Source organism: Ostrea edulis, chromosome 3 (assembly GCF_947568905.1).
Source record: "Ostrea edulis chromosome 3, xbOstEdul1.1, whole genome shotgun sequence".
Classification (NCBI taxonomy): Eukaryota; Metazoa; Mollusca; class Bivalvia; order Ostreida; family Ostreidae; genus Ostrea; species Ostrea edulis.
In genome coordinates this window covers 9,086,127-9,105,790 of record NC_079166.1, presented here as the reverse complement: position 1 = coordinate 9,105,790, position 19,664 = coordinate 9,086,127, and the positions used below count along the sequence as shown (strand labels likewise).

Here is a 19,664-nt window from a genome sequence, read left to right as displayed (position 1 = left end):
AGGAAATTTTGATCTCCATTTAAGCTGTACTGCTGCACCAAACTTGCATAATTTATCTGTAATTCCAAAGTTTAGCCAACAAATGGCCTTGTCCTTAATCATAAATAGATGCAATCAGAGCAAAACATTAATATTCTTTAAATTTAATGATGTTTTGAGTAATACACGGATAAATATTATAATGTTATTTTTTCATAATGTTGTACGTACATTCGTGCCTAGCCAATTTTGTATACATGCACATGATTAAAATACGTGCATTTTTTAAAAACAGAACATTCAAATAAGCAGCATATACGATGACGTTTTGATAAACGATTGATTCATTAGGACATGGATTTCAAGGTTTTATTCTATTTCCGCAATTATTTACTTCTACCATAAGGAGTGGGGGATAAATCAAATTTCGCATGTTAAAATTATGGAAAAACTACATTGTCAAAATAAAGTGGGGACAAGTTCTCCTGTTGCTACGTTCCTGTAATAATTCTTTTTGGAATTTATAGTGTTGATATACTGAGATATGTTTTCTATGTAATGGTCCTATTGAAAGACACATAATAGCCGTTGGTTAATTTTATCATCATCAAATTGTGGAACAGGTGTTCAAGTAGAGCACAATTTTCAACTTGTTGTCAGTAGCCTGCCTCCATTCATCTGTCATGAACCGAACTACATTATATTGGCCTAGTCTGCAAGCACTTAAGGGGCCTACTTAATTCTCATATTTAGATTTGTTGTGATTTGACATCTATGCAAGAGAGATAATTAGCACGTTGAGTGTGCATGGGTTATAAAGCTGAATAGATGAGTAATATAGTATTTTCTGATTGTTAATATCAGTCAATTGCAAATTGTTTATTTAGCTAAAAATAATCAAAGAAAAGATACATTATAATTGATGTATCTATTATTGCCATTTTGAACTTAACAAATGCAATACCTATTCTGTAATATATTCTATGTCTGGTGCAGTTGTAGTTTGTTGGTTTATTTCCAATCAAGAACTATCAAACCATATTGAGAAGTTATTTTTAAGTGAAGTGTCCCAATTTTAGACTCGTGGTGGTGAGAGTTCTTATCATGTCAACACCTGCTGCGATACGGAACTTTTTTTTATTTTTTAGGTCATGCACTAAAGACCTACCGCTAAATGCTGAGCTCTTGGTGTAGGAACCATCGCTATCATTTTTACGGTGTAGATATGACGTTACCAATGCATAAGGGGGCTTGAACACACGACCACCCAGTCACGAAGCGATCATTTTAAACATTGAGTCGTATCGACTGTTTCTTTATATGTAATATCCACTCTCCAATTTATATTTTGACCCAACATTGAACCTACTGGATAACATTTCACTCACGTTTCCTGTATGTAAAAAGCTACAAAAGTAAATCCAAGTATGGTGCTCAATAAATCAAAGTATACGATGTTGTTATTTAATGGAACATATTGTTTTACCATACATAGCAATATTGCAACAATGTACAGCAGTAAGAACAAAATAGGGAATCGACATCTAATGCAGGGCACTACAATTATTTTTTGCTAGGTTATAGACAGAGTGTAGTATATAAAAAATAGACATACCATTATTTGGAAACACACGATACATATTTTCTGCAAATTGAAATAAGATCAAGTGGTTTAGGACATTAAAAGTATACAAAGAATTCCAAATTTTCAAAATTTATTAAAAACCTCATTCTTGAATTGAACTGCTATACGTTTTAATATATTATGTACCTTTTCCCGAAGAGAGTTGTACACATCAAATTTGGTTATCCAATTAGTGTCTTCTTTATACGCAAATCCTTTATGTACACATTGTGGACAAGCAAAAACTTGTTCAGGTTTGTGCTTCACAAAATTCACAATAGCTTCTCTCTTTTGGAGGCAATGGCCACAGAATGTATGATAACACTGTGGTATTTCGAATATTGACTGAAACAATTAAACATCACTGATCTGTAATGATTATATTTGAAGAGAGAGGGAATTTAAAATAAATATTACAGTGTATTATTGTATGTATTTGAATTGTTTAGCGTCACCTCTTCTTTGCATGCATTAACTCCACATCGTTGACCAAAGCTTGATATTCTAATCGTTCCTCTTTCCCCGTGTACTGGTGGTCCATATTGTCCATTCTAAATTGCAAAAGATGTCCATGATCCATACTGTTTATTTTATTCACTATTCATTTACAAAGACATAGGTCTTAAATGTGCCCACGACAACGCCCTTGTATTCTACAATGAGTTCTTCATTACTTTTCAAGTGAACACGCTGCTGGCAAGTTTTAAGAAAAATGCCCAAACGCTTGCCTTTAGCTAAAGAATACAGTATGGGAATGTTGTTTTTTATTTTACCGTAACTAAGCTTCATTCGCCACAATCGGAGGGGCAATCTGGCCAAATTCTAATCAATAAAAACAGTTTCTCCCTCTTGAAAATATTCAATGTGTTGTTATTGGGAATAAATTTATACACGCTTCATGCATTTTGACTTCATCGTCAATGTGATAGGCCATTGTCAGAGGAAAATGTAATATCTTCTACAGTAAAATTATTGTAAATTATATTGCTAAATTTAAAGCTATTTAAGACGACATTCACTTGCATTTTTCCATGAATATCTCATGTATAAGCTTTCTCTCTCTTTGTTTAGCTCATTTGATATGTACGTTCATACGAGCTTTTCCGATCACCGGTAGCCCGGCGGGCATCTGTTTGTTGAGTCATTTTTTTTTATTTACAGGACTAATTCAAACCAAGCTTACCAGCAAGCCTCTATGGGTTGAAGAGATTCAAAATTCTTTAAATGAATGGACACTCCCTTCTCAAAGGGGAAACAACTGAGAAAGGGGGAAAGTATGTTTAATTTTTTTCTTCTCAAGAACCACAAACCAGAAAACAGTACTTAAGTTCAAGATTCCTCAATATATTCAAAATTGTTCAAGACTAGGATTGAACCATAATACGAGTATATTTGTACATGCTACTATGGAGAAATATTTTCAAGACAGCCAAGGTCATGATTTATTATATTGATATGAAGTTCCCCATAAAGAGGAAATTTAATTTTCTTAAATCATATTTCTGAGGATCATTGTTTCTACTTTCGGCTTGAGCATCACTGGAGAGACATTATTTGTCGAAATGCGCATCTGGTGCATCAAATTGGTACCTTATAACTTTTACATTCTAATCATGACTGGGGCATGGGTATTTAGAATGGCGACTCAATGGAGAATCTAAGTTTTACATGCGAATACAGATAATCTTTCAAAAAGATTATGCAATGAATTCAATGTAGTATAACTTAGTATTTGCTAAAGGGTGATCTTAACTTAGGATTTAAACTTCTATTTGAGAATTCAATGATTGGTTGGTTGTATATTTTCTAACGTTCCACGCAATACTTTTTCACTCATACGGAGACGTCACAATTGCCAGTAAAAGGACTGTAAATTTTGTTGACCTATATTGGGGCTTATGGCCTATGCGCAGGAAGGAATCTTTATCGTGCCAAACCTGCTGCATCATGGGGTCTCGGGTTTTTCGGTCTCATTTGAGCGATCGTCCTATTTAGTCGCTTTTTTCGATAGGCAAGGTATACTGAGAACCTATTCTTGCCCTGATCCAGGGATATTCGAACAAGAGATCAATCAACAATATCGCTCATCTGAACATAGCCCAGCCATTGTGTAGTGTTTACGATGTTTAAGATATTGCTTTATCAATCCCCTTTTTATCCCTATGAAAACGTTGACCCCATAACGTGGTCTAAATCAATCCCAAAATATCATTCCTTAATTAAAAATGAATTAACATAGATCAATGTGATAACATGGGCTTTATGTTCTCGATGAGACAAAAGTCACAAAGCCATATGTTTTAGTAGGAAATGAAACGCATTGACATAAGAAATGTTTATACAAAACATGAGAACTCTTTCTTGTATAATCCAGGAGCTTATAAGTATTTCAGATTTAGATTAAACAAGGTCAAACTTCAAGGCCAAAGATCAAAGTATAAGAAGGCCTTGCAACAATGAATCTACAAAATATGAACGTTCTATATTGAATAGTGCAGGAGATATTGATTAGGTCCGTTTTAAAACCAAAGTCAAAGTCACAGGATTAAACGCCATTGTATTACACGGTCTTGTCATAAAGAATCAAAGAACAAAATATTAAAACCCTACCTTAAATAATTCCGAAGATATTGTACAGGTTACTTTTCCTTAGAAGTAGGCCAAATTCGAAGTTGACGATTTCAAAAGTAATAGTACGCAAGAAAAGGTTATTCTATCAGAAATTAATATACAAAATATGAATCATTTCCTTCGAATAATTCAGGCGATATAAAATGTGTCAGATAAGTTGGTTCAACTCCATCGTCATAAGGTCAAACCTGGCCATGACTTTAGGATATATATACAAAATATGAAAACCCTACATTAAATAATTCTGGATATATGAAATAGGTTAGGTCAGTCTTTTTTTTTTAAAAATAGGTCACACTCGAAAGCTAGAGATTAAACATCATTGTGTCCCAGGCTTTTGCCACAAAGAATATGCATACAATACATGGAAGCCCTACCTAAATTATTTCCGTATATAATTAATAGCCTATGTTTTCTGAAAAGAGGTCACATGGTATCAAATGAAATGAAAGGTATTGCGATAAGAAATATATGGACAAAATATGAAATATCTACCTCAAATAGTCCGGGACATATTGAATAATTGATCAAGTATACCATAGCATTTCACTTTTTAGTCAACAAAACATGTAGGCCCAGTCCGTTCTGGAAACTGTCATGACGTCATAGTAATCTAATTCGTAACTGTACAGGTAAGCGATCGGTTGTATAATTTTGAACCCTGGTAGAATAGAAATATTTTTTTTTCATTGGGTGTTGCAGAATAACCATTCATTGTGATAACCAAGTATTGAAAAAGTCCCCGAGGGTCTCTACAGCCCAGTAGCTAAGTACTTCGTTACTAGCTTGAAACTACAGATATATATTTAATTGCTGTTATAAAATTTAGAAATTCATTTCAAAATTAAGGATTATCTCCCTCACGCATAGCTCTTATCCTCAGACGAATTTGACTCCACTTCTTTGGCACACTGTTTATCCCTATACTAGTTCTAAAACTTCATTGTTATTTCGGATTTCAAACATTTCGGTTGAGCATCACTGAAGAGAAATACGCATCGGGTGCATCAAAATTAGTACCGTATAAGTTTTACATTAAACAAGTCGAAGTGCCAAAATTTAATCAAGCTATTGATTGCAAGATGCAGACAGGTTGTAGATTGTGTCATAAATAACTATCCGCTCATCTAAGAGCCTCGGGTTCCGGACAACATATTCATTCTCGGATCAAACATAATATATGTTGTCCTCGAACCCAGTCCATTGTTGTATAATGTTCGCTAGTGCCTTCATTTAGATGAAAATAACACAATTTCACCAACACGGAACCATAATCAATTGTCAAATTCAAAATTGACACATTTTAGGAGCCAGTTTTGATTTGTTAGATAATTCAGTCATGATAAAGCAATTGTTGACATTTTCGCGGTCAATACCCTGATTTGGTTACACTCGAAGTACAGTACCCGCAACGTTATTCTTGACATTCCTATCGTGCGTGTATCCTATCGTATCGTGCGTGTATCCTATCGTATCGTGTGTGTATCCTATCCTATCGTGTATCAGGTTTTCCGTTTTCTATCGTGTTTTGCGTTTATCAGGTCTATCGTGTATCGTGTTTTGCGTGTATCAGGTTTTCCGTTTATCGTGAAAATCGTTTATCGTGTAGCTTCGGAAACTATCGGGATCGTATATAAAATCTAATGAAAAAGTACGATACTTTCCGAAACCTTTATTCGTTTTGTTAAAGAAGCTATTTTTAGGAATCGAGGAAAGACGGTATATTTGAAGGAGAACATAAAGTTGTCGATTTTAAGGCAGAAGAAGAGCTATTTGTCTGTCCAGAGAGAGTGACAATTTATCACAATTTAATTCTAAGTAGTCTGGAAAGTAGGACAGTAAACCGAGGACAGTAAATCTGAAAGCTCCTTCATCTGAAGTTCATAAACATTTGTTTGTCTAGAAACAATTATTTGTAATTAACACTAACAGAAAAATAGGGAGTTCGATTTGAAAGGAAGAATCAGTAAATTACATTGTTTATCACATACATGTATATTTTAATAATGGTTCTTTTTCTTCCGATTTTTTTCCACGTGTATGCTACTTATATAGCAACTGCTGAACTTGTGCGCGTCCTTATATCTGATTTTGTGTATCACCCGTGTTTTGACAGCTAACATTCTCAGGGACATTGTATTTCACACATTTAGAAGATTAAGTTTTAAAAGGGTGCAAGGGTGTTGCATCCCCCAAAATTCTGCTCGACTGGGCACGATTCCGCTGTCATCGTTGTTTTTTTTTTATACTTTGTACATATACACATGTACCAATACTCGTACGTGTAGATACTGGAAATTTATGTTGGTTTTGATGATTATTTGAATTTTTTACACACTAAGCGTTTCAAAATTGCGAATTTAAAACAAGCCGGGTTTTGTTTATGTTTTTTAAACAGTTTATTTATGTCTTGTTAACAAAATATCAATTCAAATAAATATGTTCCAATTACTTATGACTATCAATTATCAATCATAGTGTAAAAATATCTAACAGGTGTAGTGCGGTTGATTTTTTTTAAAGCGGTCGTTATGAAAATAACTTGAGATGTTGAATGAGCCGTGAACTTAGAGCTTGATGCAAATAACCCCCTCCTCGCTACACACACAATATTTCATACTCAAGGTAATATACATTAGCATAAGAGAGCTACTGAATCATGATACCACTACATTATATTACATTTAGTTATCTATATATTAAACATTAGGTGACAATATAAGTTTTAGAATCATTGGCTGATAAAATTCATATAGATATCAAATAATGAATTCAATGCCATATATATATATATATATATATATATATATATATATATATATATATATATATATTAATTTTAGCTGTGATGGCATAAAAAACATAACCCCCCCCCAAAAAAAAAAAAAACCCGTACGACCGTGAATTAAAGAAATTATATGGTACAAAACTGATCAATGTTTTAAACAAATGTTACCGCGATGGGGAGAGGTAGCTGATAGTCATCCCGCGATGAGAACGCGGTTTTTCTGAGTTACCTATAGATTACCGCGTTAGATTTTTTCCCATCGCGAGAACGCGGGAAACAAGAAATCCGCGTTGTCCGTAATGTAGGTATATAATGAACATTGAAATCCTTCAATATTATTATCAACATAATGTAAACATAATGTAATTATGTTGTAGGTATCAAAATTTCGTTCCGTCTAAACCGTTTCTAAATTTACAACATTCCTATAAGGTTTTCCGTTTATCGTGAAGATCGTTTATCGTGTTTTGCGTTTATCAGGTCTATCGTGAAGATCGTTTATCAGGTTTTGCGTTTATCAGGTTTATCGTGTATCCTATCGTATCGTGCGTGTATCCTATCCTATCGTGCGTGAATCCTATCCTATCGTGCGTGTATCGTGTTCTATCGTTTATCATGTCAAGAATAACGTTGCTGGTACTGTACATGTATAATGTTCACCTCGTAATATGTTTTCAGTGAATATTATGTTTCTCATATTGCTATCAGCTCGTAATTGCTTCACAAATGTCAGCGATAGTATATCAAAAATCGGCATGTTGCAGAAAGTTAACAACTATGGTACAACATATGGAAAAAATCAAACATGGTTGTCTTGGAAAGATATATGTATTTACTTTTGTACGTATGCATTCGTTCGCAACGCTGCTTTGTAGAGGAATGCTGCAATATAGACTGTCAATTACTGAAACTGTTGATAGAAGAAGGTGACAATGCCTGCAGACAAGGTTGTTCATTTCAGTTTCGAATACAATATTTGGCTGAATCCAACATGACTTATTAATGGGAGACAAAAATACCGGACCATTACCCAGAATATTTCTAAGAAAGAAACACAAAGTTTGACTCACTGTATCCTTTATCTGTACACTGCCACATGTCAGTTCTGTCAAATCTTTATAACAGTCGAGACATTTTCCAAGCTCCATGCTAATGTTTCACCGCACTGCAAAAGACCTGAATAATAAATATCGCATGAAATGCATATAAAAAATGGATATCTATTTCGTATAATTCTAAAACAGAATAGTAATTCATTTGAATTATTTCTTTCCATTGACAGCTCGTGAAGGTTTCTTCCACATGGTGCTAAAATTAGGAATGTAAATCATATGCTGCTAAAAGTAAGGTGCACTTCACACAAGGTGTTTTATTTTTGGATTTGTAAAATGAAAATATGTACGCCAAATTATTAATATTCATACATGCATGTATATCTGAAAATATTTCAATCTAACATTATATGAATTGCTCTACCTACAGCTATCGCTGCAATTTTAAATAAGAAAACCAAACAACAAACTGGGTATTAACCGTTTTGTAATCGAACGTCAATTTATCCATGAGTATGATTTAAAATATGCATAACTGAAGTTGATGCTGCTTTACAATGTAATGCAATAGTAAGGATTTACTATTTGCAAGATACTCTGAAAACGACAGTCATTTACCAAGCATCTATAATTCATGGATTTAAGAAATGAAACTAATAAATATTCTTGATGCATGGATGGAAACTCGGGTATAGATTGCAAGTATCAGTCAGAGGAGATCAAACCCAAAGAGACGGAAATATTATCAGACCCTATGCCAGAACTGGACATAAATTCGTTTATTATTTTCATACTCCGTGGTGCCGGTATCATCCAATTCAAATTTTAAATCAAAACCTGGATTTTCCTTCTCCATGTTGATGATACCATCTATGATACTGTCTGTATATATATTAGATTTACTTTCTCTGAAAGTGTTCTGTGCTAAAAATATCCCTTCACCACTTTCCAATTTGTTCCTTTTATAAATGCTGTCCGATCTTTTTATGACTGCAGTCCGATGATATATTATTGGACTGGTGATTATTATTACCGGACAGCTGCAGGTAAACTTTTAGACTGCAAGAAGAAAGGCATGACCTCACAGCAATGTTTTATGCCTTGGTATAGCCCACATAGTTACTTAGATATTATGAAAACGTGTAGGCAATCCAAACCCTATATCATGCAGTATTTGACGCATGGTTTCACAATGATATTTACCGCCTTAGATTACTGCCAGTCAATATTTCATGAAGCTAAAGCTGCTGAGCCAACTTTGACATATATTAGGATTTTGAAGGGCATGGTGATAGGATCACATAGAGAGATATACGGGCAAAGTCACACGTACGCACGTTATTCGTGTTGATATAGTTTGGGTTAGTGTAAACAATATTTCATATATCTAATCTCCATAACATAATACACTATACAAACAAGCAATTTTAATGCACGAGATAAGGGCACAAGCCAACAGACTGATATGAATCCTGCTCTTTATATTAGTACATGGTATGTGTTCTGAACACTAATACCATTTATATATTAACTTATATGTATGCAGAAGCTAAAATAATATGAGTTGATAGAGATATGTAGAGAGGGTTTGTTCATTTGTTTGGGAAAAACATTTTTTTCTAACAGCAATATGACCAAGGATATTGCTTCAATCCTTTGATACTACGTGTACTAGTATGGGAAGATGTGCTTCATTTGTCAAAAGCGATAATAATTGTAGGTCAATTATTTACTTATTTTGAACGAATTTTGAAATTTCATGTGGCGTTTCAAACTACAAATATTCGTTTGTACCGATAATTGTGAGATAAATAACGGTATGTTGGTTGTACTCTTTATAAGAGTTTGGGGTGTAAAATGTAAACCGCCGTGTCAAAATCAATGCCAATAATATTCACTTGTGTAACCTGAATTGATATTTCATGCATATTATTCGGATACGAAAGTGTATGATACACTGAATATATACTCATGATGAATTGAAAAACCTAGTCGAGTATACACTGTATTGGTTTTGTGATATGTTTAAGCAATGGGTTATTATTTTTTGAAAGATGGAGTATCGTAACTGCAACGGTGTGTGTATACAAATTGATGAACGCTCATTAGTGTTTCATTTCCGAACCCTATAAATGTATAATGTGTGCATTTTTAAGCTATATCTTAAATCCCCGTGTAATTCCTTGGGTAATCCGCGATTAACACAACAACTATGGAAACCAAAATGTGAAGTCATAACGTAAAATGAAAGAATGCGCAATAATGAAAAAGTAATAGTCCAAATAGTGAATTGATTTTCATTTAGATATCATAAACATAAACTTTAATGTTAACATGGTGTAAGGTGCTCGTTGGCCATGTTACCACTTCGAGGAATTCAAAGTATAATTACTGAAAGAAAATTTGTTGAAAAATCCGGCACGCGGATTAATTTCTTGTGTTTGTTCAGCAATATTAACCAGATTAGTGGTCAGATCAACTTCTCTGACATCGAATGAGGTACACCTGTGTTGTGTTGTCTGAGAGAAAGTGTGTGTACAACAAAGCTTTGTTTTAATTATGCATACATGCGACCGAGCACATGAACAAGTAATGTATAACGGGTAATACTAAAAGTAGGAGTCTATACCATACCACCCCTAATAAGGTGGTGATGATAATTTGATTACTAGATAGTATGGTATAGACTTTTACTGGTCTTATTACAAAATCAACGGTTCATTTTGGACTGAGATACTAGATGCAGACGACATGCTCGACTATTTTCATACATCCAACATATTCACAGTAATTCTGTCTTTGCATTGGTACGCGAATAACCTTCAGAACTCTATGATGCATTTTACCACACGATTAAATAGTAAATATGCATATTGTATGTGTTATACTTGAATAATGTATGCTCGTACGTTTTATTCCTTCACAAAATAATAGAAATTGATATCTTAAGATGATGTGCTTATGCAATCCTTTTGTCGTAATTTCTCACAAATATCAGTCTAACAAGAAGGTTCATTATCTTTCTATGAAATATAAAGAACAAGAGTCAAAGGAATGTTGCGAAGTGCAAAACTATAAATGAATAGTTTACCTGTATAGTGGGTTTGTCTCAGAATGACAGCGACTGTTGTGTGACAATCATTTTATCTTTTCTGCAGTGGACTTTCCTATTGTATATGTTTCTAGATTAAGATTATCAGCATTTTTATCGCTGAATCAAAAACGAGGGGAGTAAATGTACGTATATTCATTGATAGTGAGATTTTCAAGTCATTCCTTTCCTAAACACTTTCAGATTAGAAGAGGATATATCCAATGAAAAAAGCATGATGTTCCAACAACTATCGAGCAAAAATGAACAAGTCCTTAATGAGGTGAGATGCCCATGAAATATTTGAAGATGATGAAATGATTTTAGTATCGCTTATATAACTTTTTATTGTTTTGCCTGCTATTAGATATAGTTACTATGCTAATCTCAGTTTAGTATTACCCACATCCTTTTTTATATATGTAATGTTTTTTGTTTAGTTTGGTTTATATATAAAGCGCTTTAGGGGAATATGTGTTGATTATAGTAATGCTACATAAATGTACAACAGTAAATCTAATATTTACATAAAGAGCCATCCCTTTTAAATAAATATTCTTATTTACAAAAAGTCCAATATATGAATTTTCGAATTGGATTACATGTATGTAGTATGACTTAATTGATTAAGTATTCCGTGGGGATCCAAGTTAGAATAGGTACTCAGTAACCCTTGGTTGTCGTAGGAGGCGACTGAATGGGGTATTCCTTCCGATGACACTGGAAAAACCAAGGTTCAGTGGAACAGTAGGTGTTGCACGATAAAGACCCTTCCCTGCTCAATGTCCATAAGCGCCGAGTGTCTTGCAGCCCTTCATCGGCAATATTGACGTCTCCATATGAGTGAAATATTTTCGAGAAGGACGTTGAACAATATACAATCGATCAATCAACCAATCATTGATTGGTTCTAGATTTAAACATCTAAAATTTCAAATAATATGTAGTACTTCAAAACATTAGTTTTCACGTTAAGGTAATTCCACCCTTCTAGAATTATTGGTTCAATCTTAGATTTGATTGTTGATTCTTAAAATGATATATCTTAGTAACAAATACAAATGATAAAATAAGTATGTTGCGGTATAAATAAATAATTTATCAATTGGCACCCATATACCTGTATCAACGTCAGAAAATTACAATTTTCCTTCAACAGCATTATCAAAATTTCACAAAAAACTGATTGAAACGACAGAATAGTTTTTATAACAATTTCACGAAACTTGCTTTAAAAAAGATACAAAATGTTTGTGAAAATTAAAGAAACCAATCGCATAAAGGACTTGATGAATAATTTAATGAAAACAGAGTTATTGCCCTTGGATTGAATATCTTAAATCATATAATTGGTTATTCATATGTGACTTAGACTTTTTAAATATTTGATGATTAACAATATTTTTTGCAATAACTATTGAAAAATGCTCCAACACAATTTATGTTCTAGCCATGCATAAATCTTATTAAATCATCGACTTTGCGAAATCTTATGACGTCCCAGGAGGGTGGAACTACGTTAAATCGTCTAATTTAAAATGTCACTCGCTTTTTCGTTGATTGAGAACAAAATTAGTGGTGCATGTGCATCATATCCACAAAAAATAACGCCGAACGTAATTTCTATTGGAAGGTTGGATTAGAGGTATCTGAATTTTAATCAGTAAATATATATAAATAGAAAATAGAAGGTAAAACCCAGTATCTACATATATAAATACACCAAGTGTGCAAAGATATTTTGTCCTTCCTCGAATCGAGACATTAAAACAAAAGTACGTAACATCTATCCTTCTGTGTTTAGTAAACCAGAAATGATAAAAGCATTAGATAGGTTACATTAGGAATATCTTTTGGTTCCAGCTGACAGAGATAGTAACAACATTGTCTTTGTTTGTAAGGCTCATTATTACAACTGTATTTTAAACGAACTTGGCATTAATTCCACTTTTGGTAATCGTACTTATACTCTAACTGTTCTTTCAAAATATGAAATTCTTCAAAACCATGCTTCAGTTTTAGACACATTTAATATCTCAGTCAATGGGTCGAATGAATATGACTTACCATACCTATACTAGATTCCTAAACTACATAAAAACCCCTACAAACAAAGATACATTGTTGGATTCAGTAAGTACTCTACCAAGCCCCTATCTTTGCTCAACACGAAAATATTAACAGATGTGAAGGAGAAACTTCAAACTTACTGTGCGACTACATATGCCAGAAGTGGCGTTAATCATATGTGGATTCTAAAAAATCTGAAGAACGTTTAGTACACTTAAAATCGCAAAAACAATTCCCAAATCAATAACATCAAAATCGATGACTTTTCAACAATATACACGACCATTTCTGACGATAAATTAAATACTATACTTTTCGAAACCATCTACAGTTGCTACTTCAACACAAATGGACAAAGGAAATATTCATATCTATTGATCAGTCATCCTAAAACTTAACTCTGATTCTACGCACAAGTACTCTTAAGTTGAAATAGAAAAAAATATGCTAGAGTTCTTCATTGACACCATCTTCGTTGTCTTTGGTGATAGGGTCTTCCAATAGTCTGTTGGAATTTACACGGGCACAAATTGTGCTCCTTTGTTCGATTACCTGTTTCTATATTCATAATATGCAGAATTTTTTCTATTATGACTTTCAGTTCGACACTTTGATGTATTGACGACGTGTTGTCTATTAACAACAACAACTTTCATTCATATGTCGATTCTATATATTCCTGTGAACTCGAAATAAAAGAGACTACAAAGTTGTCCACTTCTGCTTCATACTTAGATATTTTATTGAAAGTAGACATTAACAGCAAACTGATAATTCAAGTGTATGACAAATGGGATGATTTCATCTTCTCCATCGCTAACTTCTCATATTCATGTAGCAATATTCCATTATCACCTGCATATGTTGTTTATATCTCTCAACTGATTCGATACGCAAGAGCTTGTTCTGCGTATGATCAGTGATTAAACGGAGGCTTGCTACTAATAAACAAGTTGATGATGCAGGGGTTTCAACAATCTCGATTACAGTCAGCATTTTGGAAATTATATGGTCATTATAACGATTTAGTTCGTCAATACAACCTCGCATTGGGTCAAATGCTGCCTGACGTGTTTCATATCGATTATTGGGCTGATCTTAGCGCAATGTTTTTGACTATGGATAATGCAGTCTACGTAATCAAGATATAGGGCTCATTGCGGGTGTGACCGGTCGACAGTGGATGCTTACTCTTCCTAGGTACCTGATTACACCCCTCGTGTATCCAGGGGTCCGTGTTGCTCAAATATCTATTTTGTAGTACTTGTATGAGTAGTAGGTTTGAACAATGTTCGGTATCTTCATCGTTCATGCAATAGAAAACTGAGATTAGTAGCCGTAGACAATATGAATCTGAAAATACGAGAAAAAAGAGAAACATTAAAAACCAGACAAGACTGATATGTACACACATGTATATTATGATAGTGGGGTGGTTGGGCAAAAGGGGCTTTTCATCAACATGAAATTTAAAAAGGGCTAGTAATCATCTCTTGTGCAATATTTTTAAAATAGAAAAGTGTCCAAATATGTACAGTATGATGCAATAAGTATTCGCACAAAATGTTTATAGATTCGCCACGGAATTAGGTCGGAATAAAACTGTAGATATGCTGTTTCTATAATTAATAAAATAAAATAAACTTACCTAATACTTTGTCAAATGTATTTTCAATATTATAACACTTAATAATCTTCGTAGGATCAATCGATACAGGCTTCTAACATAGTGTAGTTGGTGCTGGCCAACTCATGCTGGTAATGTTGTTTCTGTGGAGAAATTCCTGAATGCTTTTAGCCCGATGTACCGGAGCGTTGTCCTGTTGAAATATGTAATTTTCAGTGGGACAATGACGGACTATAACTAGTCACAAGCTCTCATCAATGATCTCCTGATATTTCTCAGCGTTTATATTGCCATTCATAGACTTCATAATCTCCACACCTTCTTATGCCCCCCCCCCCCCCCCCCACAAATCATTATTTCATAACATGGCTTACCTTGTCGTGCTGTTACTAAATCAGGCCGCCTTTTTGTGCCACACATATACATGGAAATCATGTCTTATCATGGTTTTAGATACGTCCGAAAATTAACTCTGTTCCAATAATTCTCTTTTCCTTCTACGAAGACAATCTTTTCTTCCTGTTAGCTTCCTTCTCAACCACTTTCTTCTTAGAAACACGACTCGAGAAACCATGCTTATGGAAATGAAGCTGCACGGTACGTTTTGCAACAGGTTGATCTACATTATCATTAAATATGTTCGTAATATCAAGGAAACTTTGCCCTCTGTTCGTCTTGGCCAACTTTTCCAATCGACGTTGATGCCGATATGTCACTTTTGGAGGCCGTTTGGTGTTTTCCGCTGAACCTCTCTGTTAAATACGTTTTTTCACGCTTGAAATTGTCGTATGAGGAAGTCTTGACAGTTATGATTCTTTCCGAATAGAATTTTACTGGTCTAAAAGTTTTGTTTTTTTCACATCGCTTGATAACTCTTTCCCCTTTCTACCCATCTCGCTTTCACTTGTATACACGTATTTCCGGAAATATAGCAGGCCATAACAAAACCATGTGACACATGAATGTCACATGACTAAACAATGCTATAAATAACTAGGAGAATTCCAACACTATTTAACAGCTATTTCATACTCCGTTAAATATATTGGCTGGACGCGCAAATGTAAACTCACCGCCATGTCGTACGAATACGTATTGCACCATACTGTATTCACGGAATAATGTCAAATGTAATTTAATTTTATTGTTGGAATTATTATTCTTTACCTGAATGACAACTGTTTGCTCGTAACTATATTGTGTTAAGTAGGATGATATTGGTCGAGGTAACTGACAGATCAATATAAGATACGAATATTCCATATCCTTGTAGCTTACGGTAGGTTGCAATACCGGCATGTACCTAGGAGGAGTAAGCATCCCCTGTTGACATGTCACATTCGACGTGAGCCCAATATTTTGATCAGGTACACGGAGGCATACTTAGTCAAAATCAGTGCGCCTAAAACGGTCTAACAATCAGTATGCAACACGTCAGACAGCATTTGACCCAATGATAGGTTATATTGGCAAACTAGATCGTTATAACGACCATATAATTTGCGAAATGCTGACTTTAAACGAAACTGTTGGTATAAGGAATTATGATTAACAAAAAAATATATGAAGTCTCCTCTTTTTACGGCCGGTTTTAGACGAGATGTATTAAGTTAAAGTGATGCATGTACCTCTGTCCGTCCGTCCATCTGTCTGTTCTGTGTTTTCTGTTTCTAGCTCATTTTCCTGTTACATATCAAGGTGAAACTTGCCTTATTTCTGATTCTGTCTACATCATGCTGCAATTTTGATCAATTTCAACCTCTCTTGTAGGAGTTATACCGCTTTATTTAAAGGGTAATATTATATGGAAAGGTCATAATTCGTACGGCTAACTCCTCCAACATTTTTTAAATGATTACCCTCTTATTTCAGAGAGTGTTTGAGCATTAACAATTTGTACATATTTTTATTTTCCTCAGTTTTGAGACAATTTCAAGTCCTTGAACTCTCTCGGTTGTAACGAAATATAACATTTGCCTCTATAATTCTTACCACAGTTTTCAGGTGAGGATCTTTTCATTTTATAGTGTGTTTGTTTGATATTGAAGGTGTACATATGACAAGAGATTTGATTTTCTTCAATTGGTGAGAAAATTACCGGTTGATTTGGGGTAAATATTATCATGTGAGGACATTTTGGTCTCACAGCTTTAAAGGTAGTGCATTTGTAATGATTTTGAAGATGTACATGATGCAAGGAGTTTGATTTTCAACTATTTTTCTTTTTATTTAATGTTTAAATATTTCCAGGGCTGTTGATCTTAGTCAATTTTGAGAAATATTTTACTCACATAACTCTTAGCTTGTCTCTTTACCTTCTGTCATTTCAAAAAGCTAGGGTATTTTATCCATACAACGAAAATAAAGTATGTCACAGCCTAATGATGGCTGATACTATCTTAAGCATTTTTTTACATCATGGGTTAAGAAAATAACCGTACCTAAGTTTTCCACTCGTGTATTATATATTGTTCTGAAATGCCTGTTGTATACATGCATTCACATGCTCATGGTAGCCTTTATTTCAGAATCCATTGACAGTGGAAGAGCTTAAGAACAACATTGCAGCTCTACTAGGTATTCAATATTCTGATATTGATGTTGTTCACTTGGAAGATGGCATTATCTTCGAAAATGATAGAGAAATCCAAGGTCTGTCTACACCATTGCAAATTATGGTTGGAAATCCAGAGAGAACAATTCCGCCCCACATGGTTACAACAGAGCCAGATATGATTATGGAAGACGACGAACCCAGGCTTAAAATGTCGTGTGGACACGCAATAAGTGTGTAGTATATTTATATCTACCTCAGATCACAAGATCAATATACAAAATCACTAAATTCATGAAATTGATTATACAATTAATATTAGAATGAAATATGAATAATTACGTAATACTTCAGAAAACTCCATTTCCTTATCATTATCATGAAAAGTGAAGATAATGAACAGTAATGAATCGCATAACTCCCATAAGCAGTACAAAATAGATAGTTGGGCAGACACGGATCCCTGGACACACTAGAGATAGGACCGGGTGCCTTGGAGGAGTAAACATCCACTGTCGACCGGTCACACCCGCCGTGAGCCCTATATCTTGATCAAGTAAACGGAGTTATCCACAGTCAAAATCAGTGTGCCACGAACGGTCTAACCCTCGGCATGAAACACGTAAGACAGCATTTGACCCAATGCGAGGTTGTATTGGCAAACTATATCGTTATAAAGACCATAGATTTTGGAAATGCTGACTTTGAATGAAACTGTTGAAACCCCTGTACCATCAATATGCTTGCCAGTAGCTATCCTCAATTTAAAAACTGACTATACGCAGAACAAGCTCTTGCATATCAAATCAGTTGAGAGATATAAACATCGTTACATAAATATCGTAAGTTGATAACGGAGAAGCTGAAATCATTCCCTTTGTCCTAAAGTTGAGTTGTTAGTTTGTCGTTAATATCTACTTTCAATAAAATATCCAATTATGACGCAGAAGTGAACGACATGGTGGTGTATTTTATTTATCTATAAACAAAATTGGTACCGAATAAGTTTGACATATTTATATATTTGCAGCTCCATACAATCTTTTTGGGCACATGAAATATACGCTGATGTCTAAAGTAAAGCCAGCAATATATTGTCTTACATCGGGTTGCGATGCCCAGTGGAATATGCAAGAAATCGCTAGAAAAGCTGACATGACAGAAGATGAAATAATATTCTATGATCGCAAAATTTCTTTCAACTTGATAAATCAAGATAGTAATTCGATATCAGAATGCCCATCATGTGGCCAGTTCTGTCAACGACAGGATGATTTTTTGCGAATCCGCTGTACTGTTTGTTCTAAAAAGAATGGATCTGCCTTTGACTTCTGTTGGGATTGCAAGGCTCCCTGGATTGCAAACCATGAATGCAGCAATAAAGATTTAGAATCTATTCAAAGAGTTCTAAATGATGCTCCCCTGAAGAAAATCGATATGTCAAAAATCGAAGATGTGCCTTCTAAGCGAATGTGTCCGGAATGCAGATTTCTAATAGAACATATAAAGGCGTGTAAAACCATGCAGTGTACACATTGTAACACTATCTTTTGTTTCGTCTGTCTGGAGGTTGCTGTTAACCGTCGCCTTCCATGTGGGAATTACGATGCCAAGTGCACTGTAGCTCCAGTTCAGAATGTATTTGAGCCACAGTAAATATTTAAAACATCGTATGTGCAAATCATTGTTCACTCTATAACCATATATATATATATATATATATATATATATATATATATATATATACATATACATATATATATATATATATATATCATAAAGCCGATTGTATTTTACAGAAACATTATGGATATTGCTTAATTGCATATGTACACGGTGATTGTAAATATTGATATAATTGATATTCATTTATTACAGGCAATTTCATTGTTCATTTGACTTTATCAGTATCCTCTATATCATATAATCAAGCTTCCCCTTTAATATCACGATGAAACACGTCTCCATATGAGTGAAAAATTATCGAGAGAAACGTTAAGCAAGAAATAATCAATCAATCTTCGATGAAAGTTGAAGATCATATGTCCTAAGAATGGCGTCACAATACGTCCGGCTGTTCAGTTTCCATGTTGTTGCTATGACAATATTGACCTGTGTCATGTACAATTGATTTTTTATGCCCCCTGAGATCGAAGATTGGAAGGCATATTGGTTTTGTCCTGTGTCATTCTGTAATTCGGTCAGTCTGTAATTCTGTCATTCTGACTGAAACTTTAACCTTGCTAAT

At 34.2% G+C, this 19,664-nt stretch overlaps 2 protein-coding genes across 2 annotated transcripts in view; one reads left to right on the top strand and one right to left on the bottom strand.

Moving 5' to 3' along the window:
* Window positions 1-11,191, bottom strand: part of LOC125676739 (uncharacterized) — an 81,979-nt gene extending 70,788 nt beyond the window's left edge. The window contains exons 1-5 of the mRNA XM_056159008.1: window positions 11,166-11,191; window positions 8,093-8,187; window positions 2,059-2,154; window positions 1,751-1,948; window positions 1,595-1,624 (exon numbers count right to left, since the gene is read on the bottom strand). Of these exons, the coding sequence (XP_056014983.1) occupies window positions 1,595-1,624; window positions 1,751-1,948; window positions 2,059-2,154; window positions 8,093-8,170 (402 nt within the window). The 5' untranslated portion in view covers window positions 8,171-8,187; window positions 11,166-11,191. The remainder of the gene's footprint in view (window positions 1-1,594; window positions 1,625-1,750; window positions 1,949-2,058; window positions 2,155-8,092; window positions 8,188-11,165) is intronic.
* Window positions 11,192-11,281: 90 nt separating this feature from the next.
* Window positions 11,282-19,086, top strand: LOC125675490 (ranBP-type and C3HC4-type zinc finger-containing protein 1-like). The gene is made up of 3 exons (XM_048913214.2): window positions 11,282-11,448; window positions 17,391-17,649; window positions 18,447-19,086. The coding sequence occupies exons 1-3, from the start codon at window positions 11,401-11,403 to the stop codon at window positions 19,070-19,072; spliced, it is 933 nt and encodes a 310-aa protein (XP_048769171.2). The 5' UTR covers window positions 11,282-11,400; the 3' UTR covers window positions 19,073-19,086.
* The last annotated feature ends 578 nt before the right edge of the window (window positions 19,087-19,664 follow it).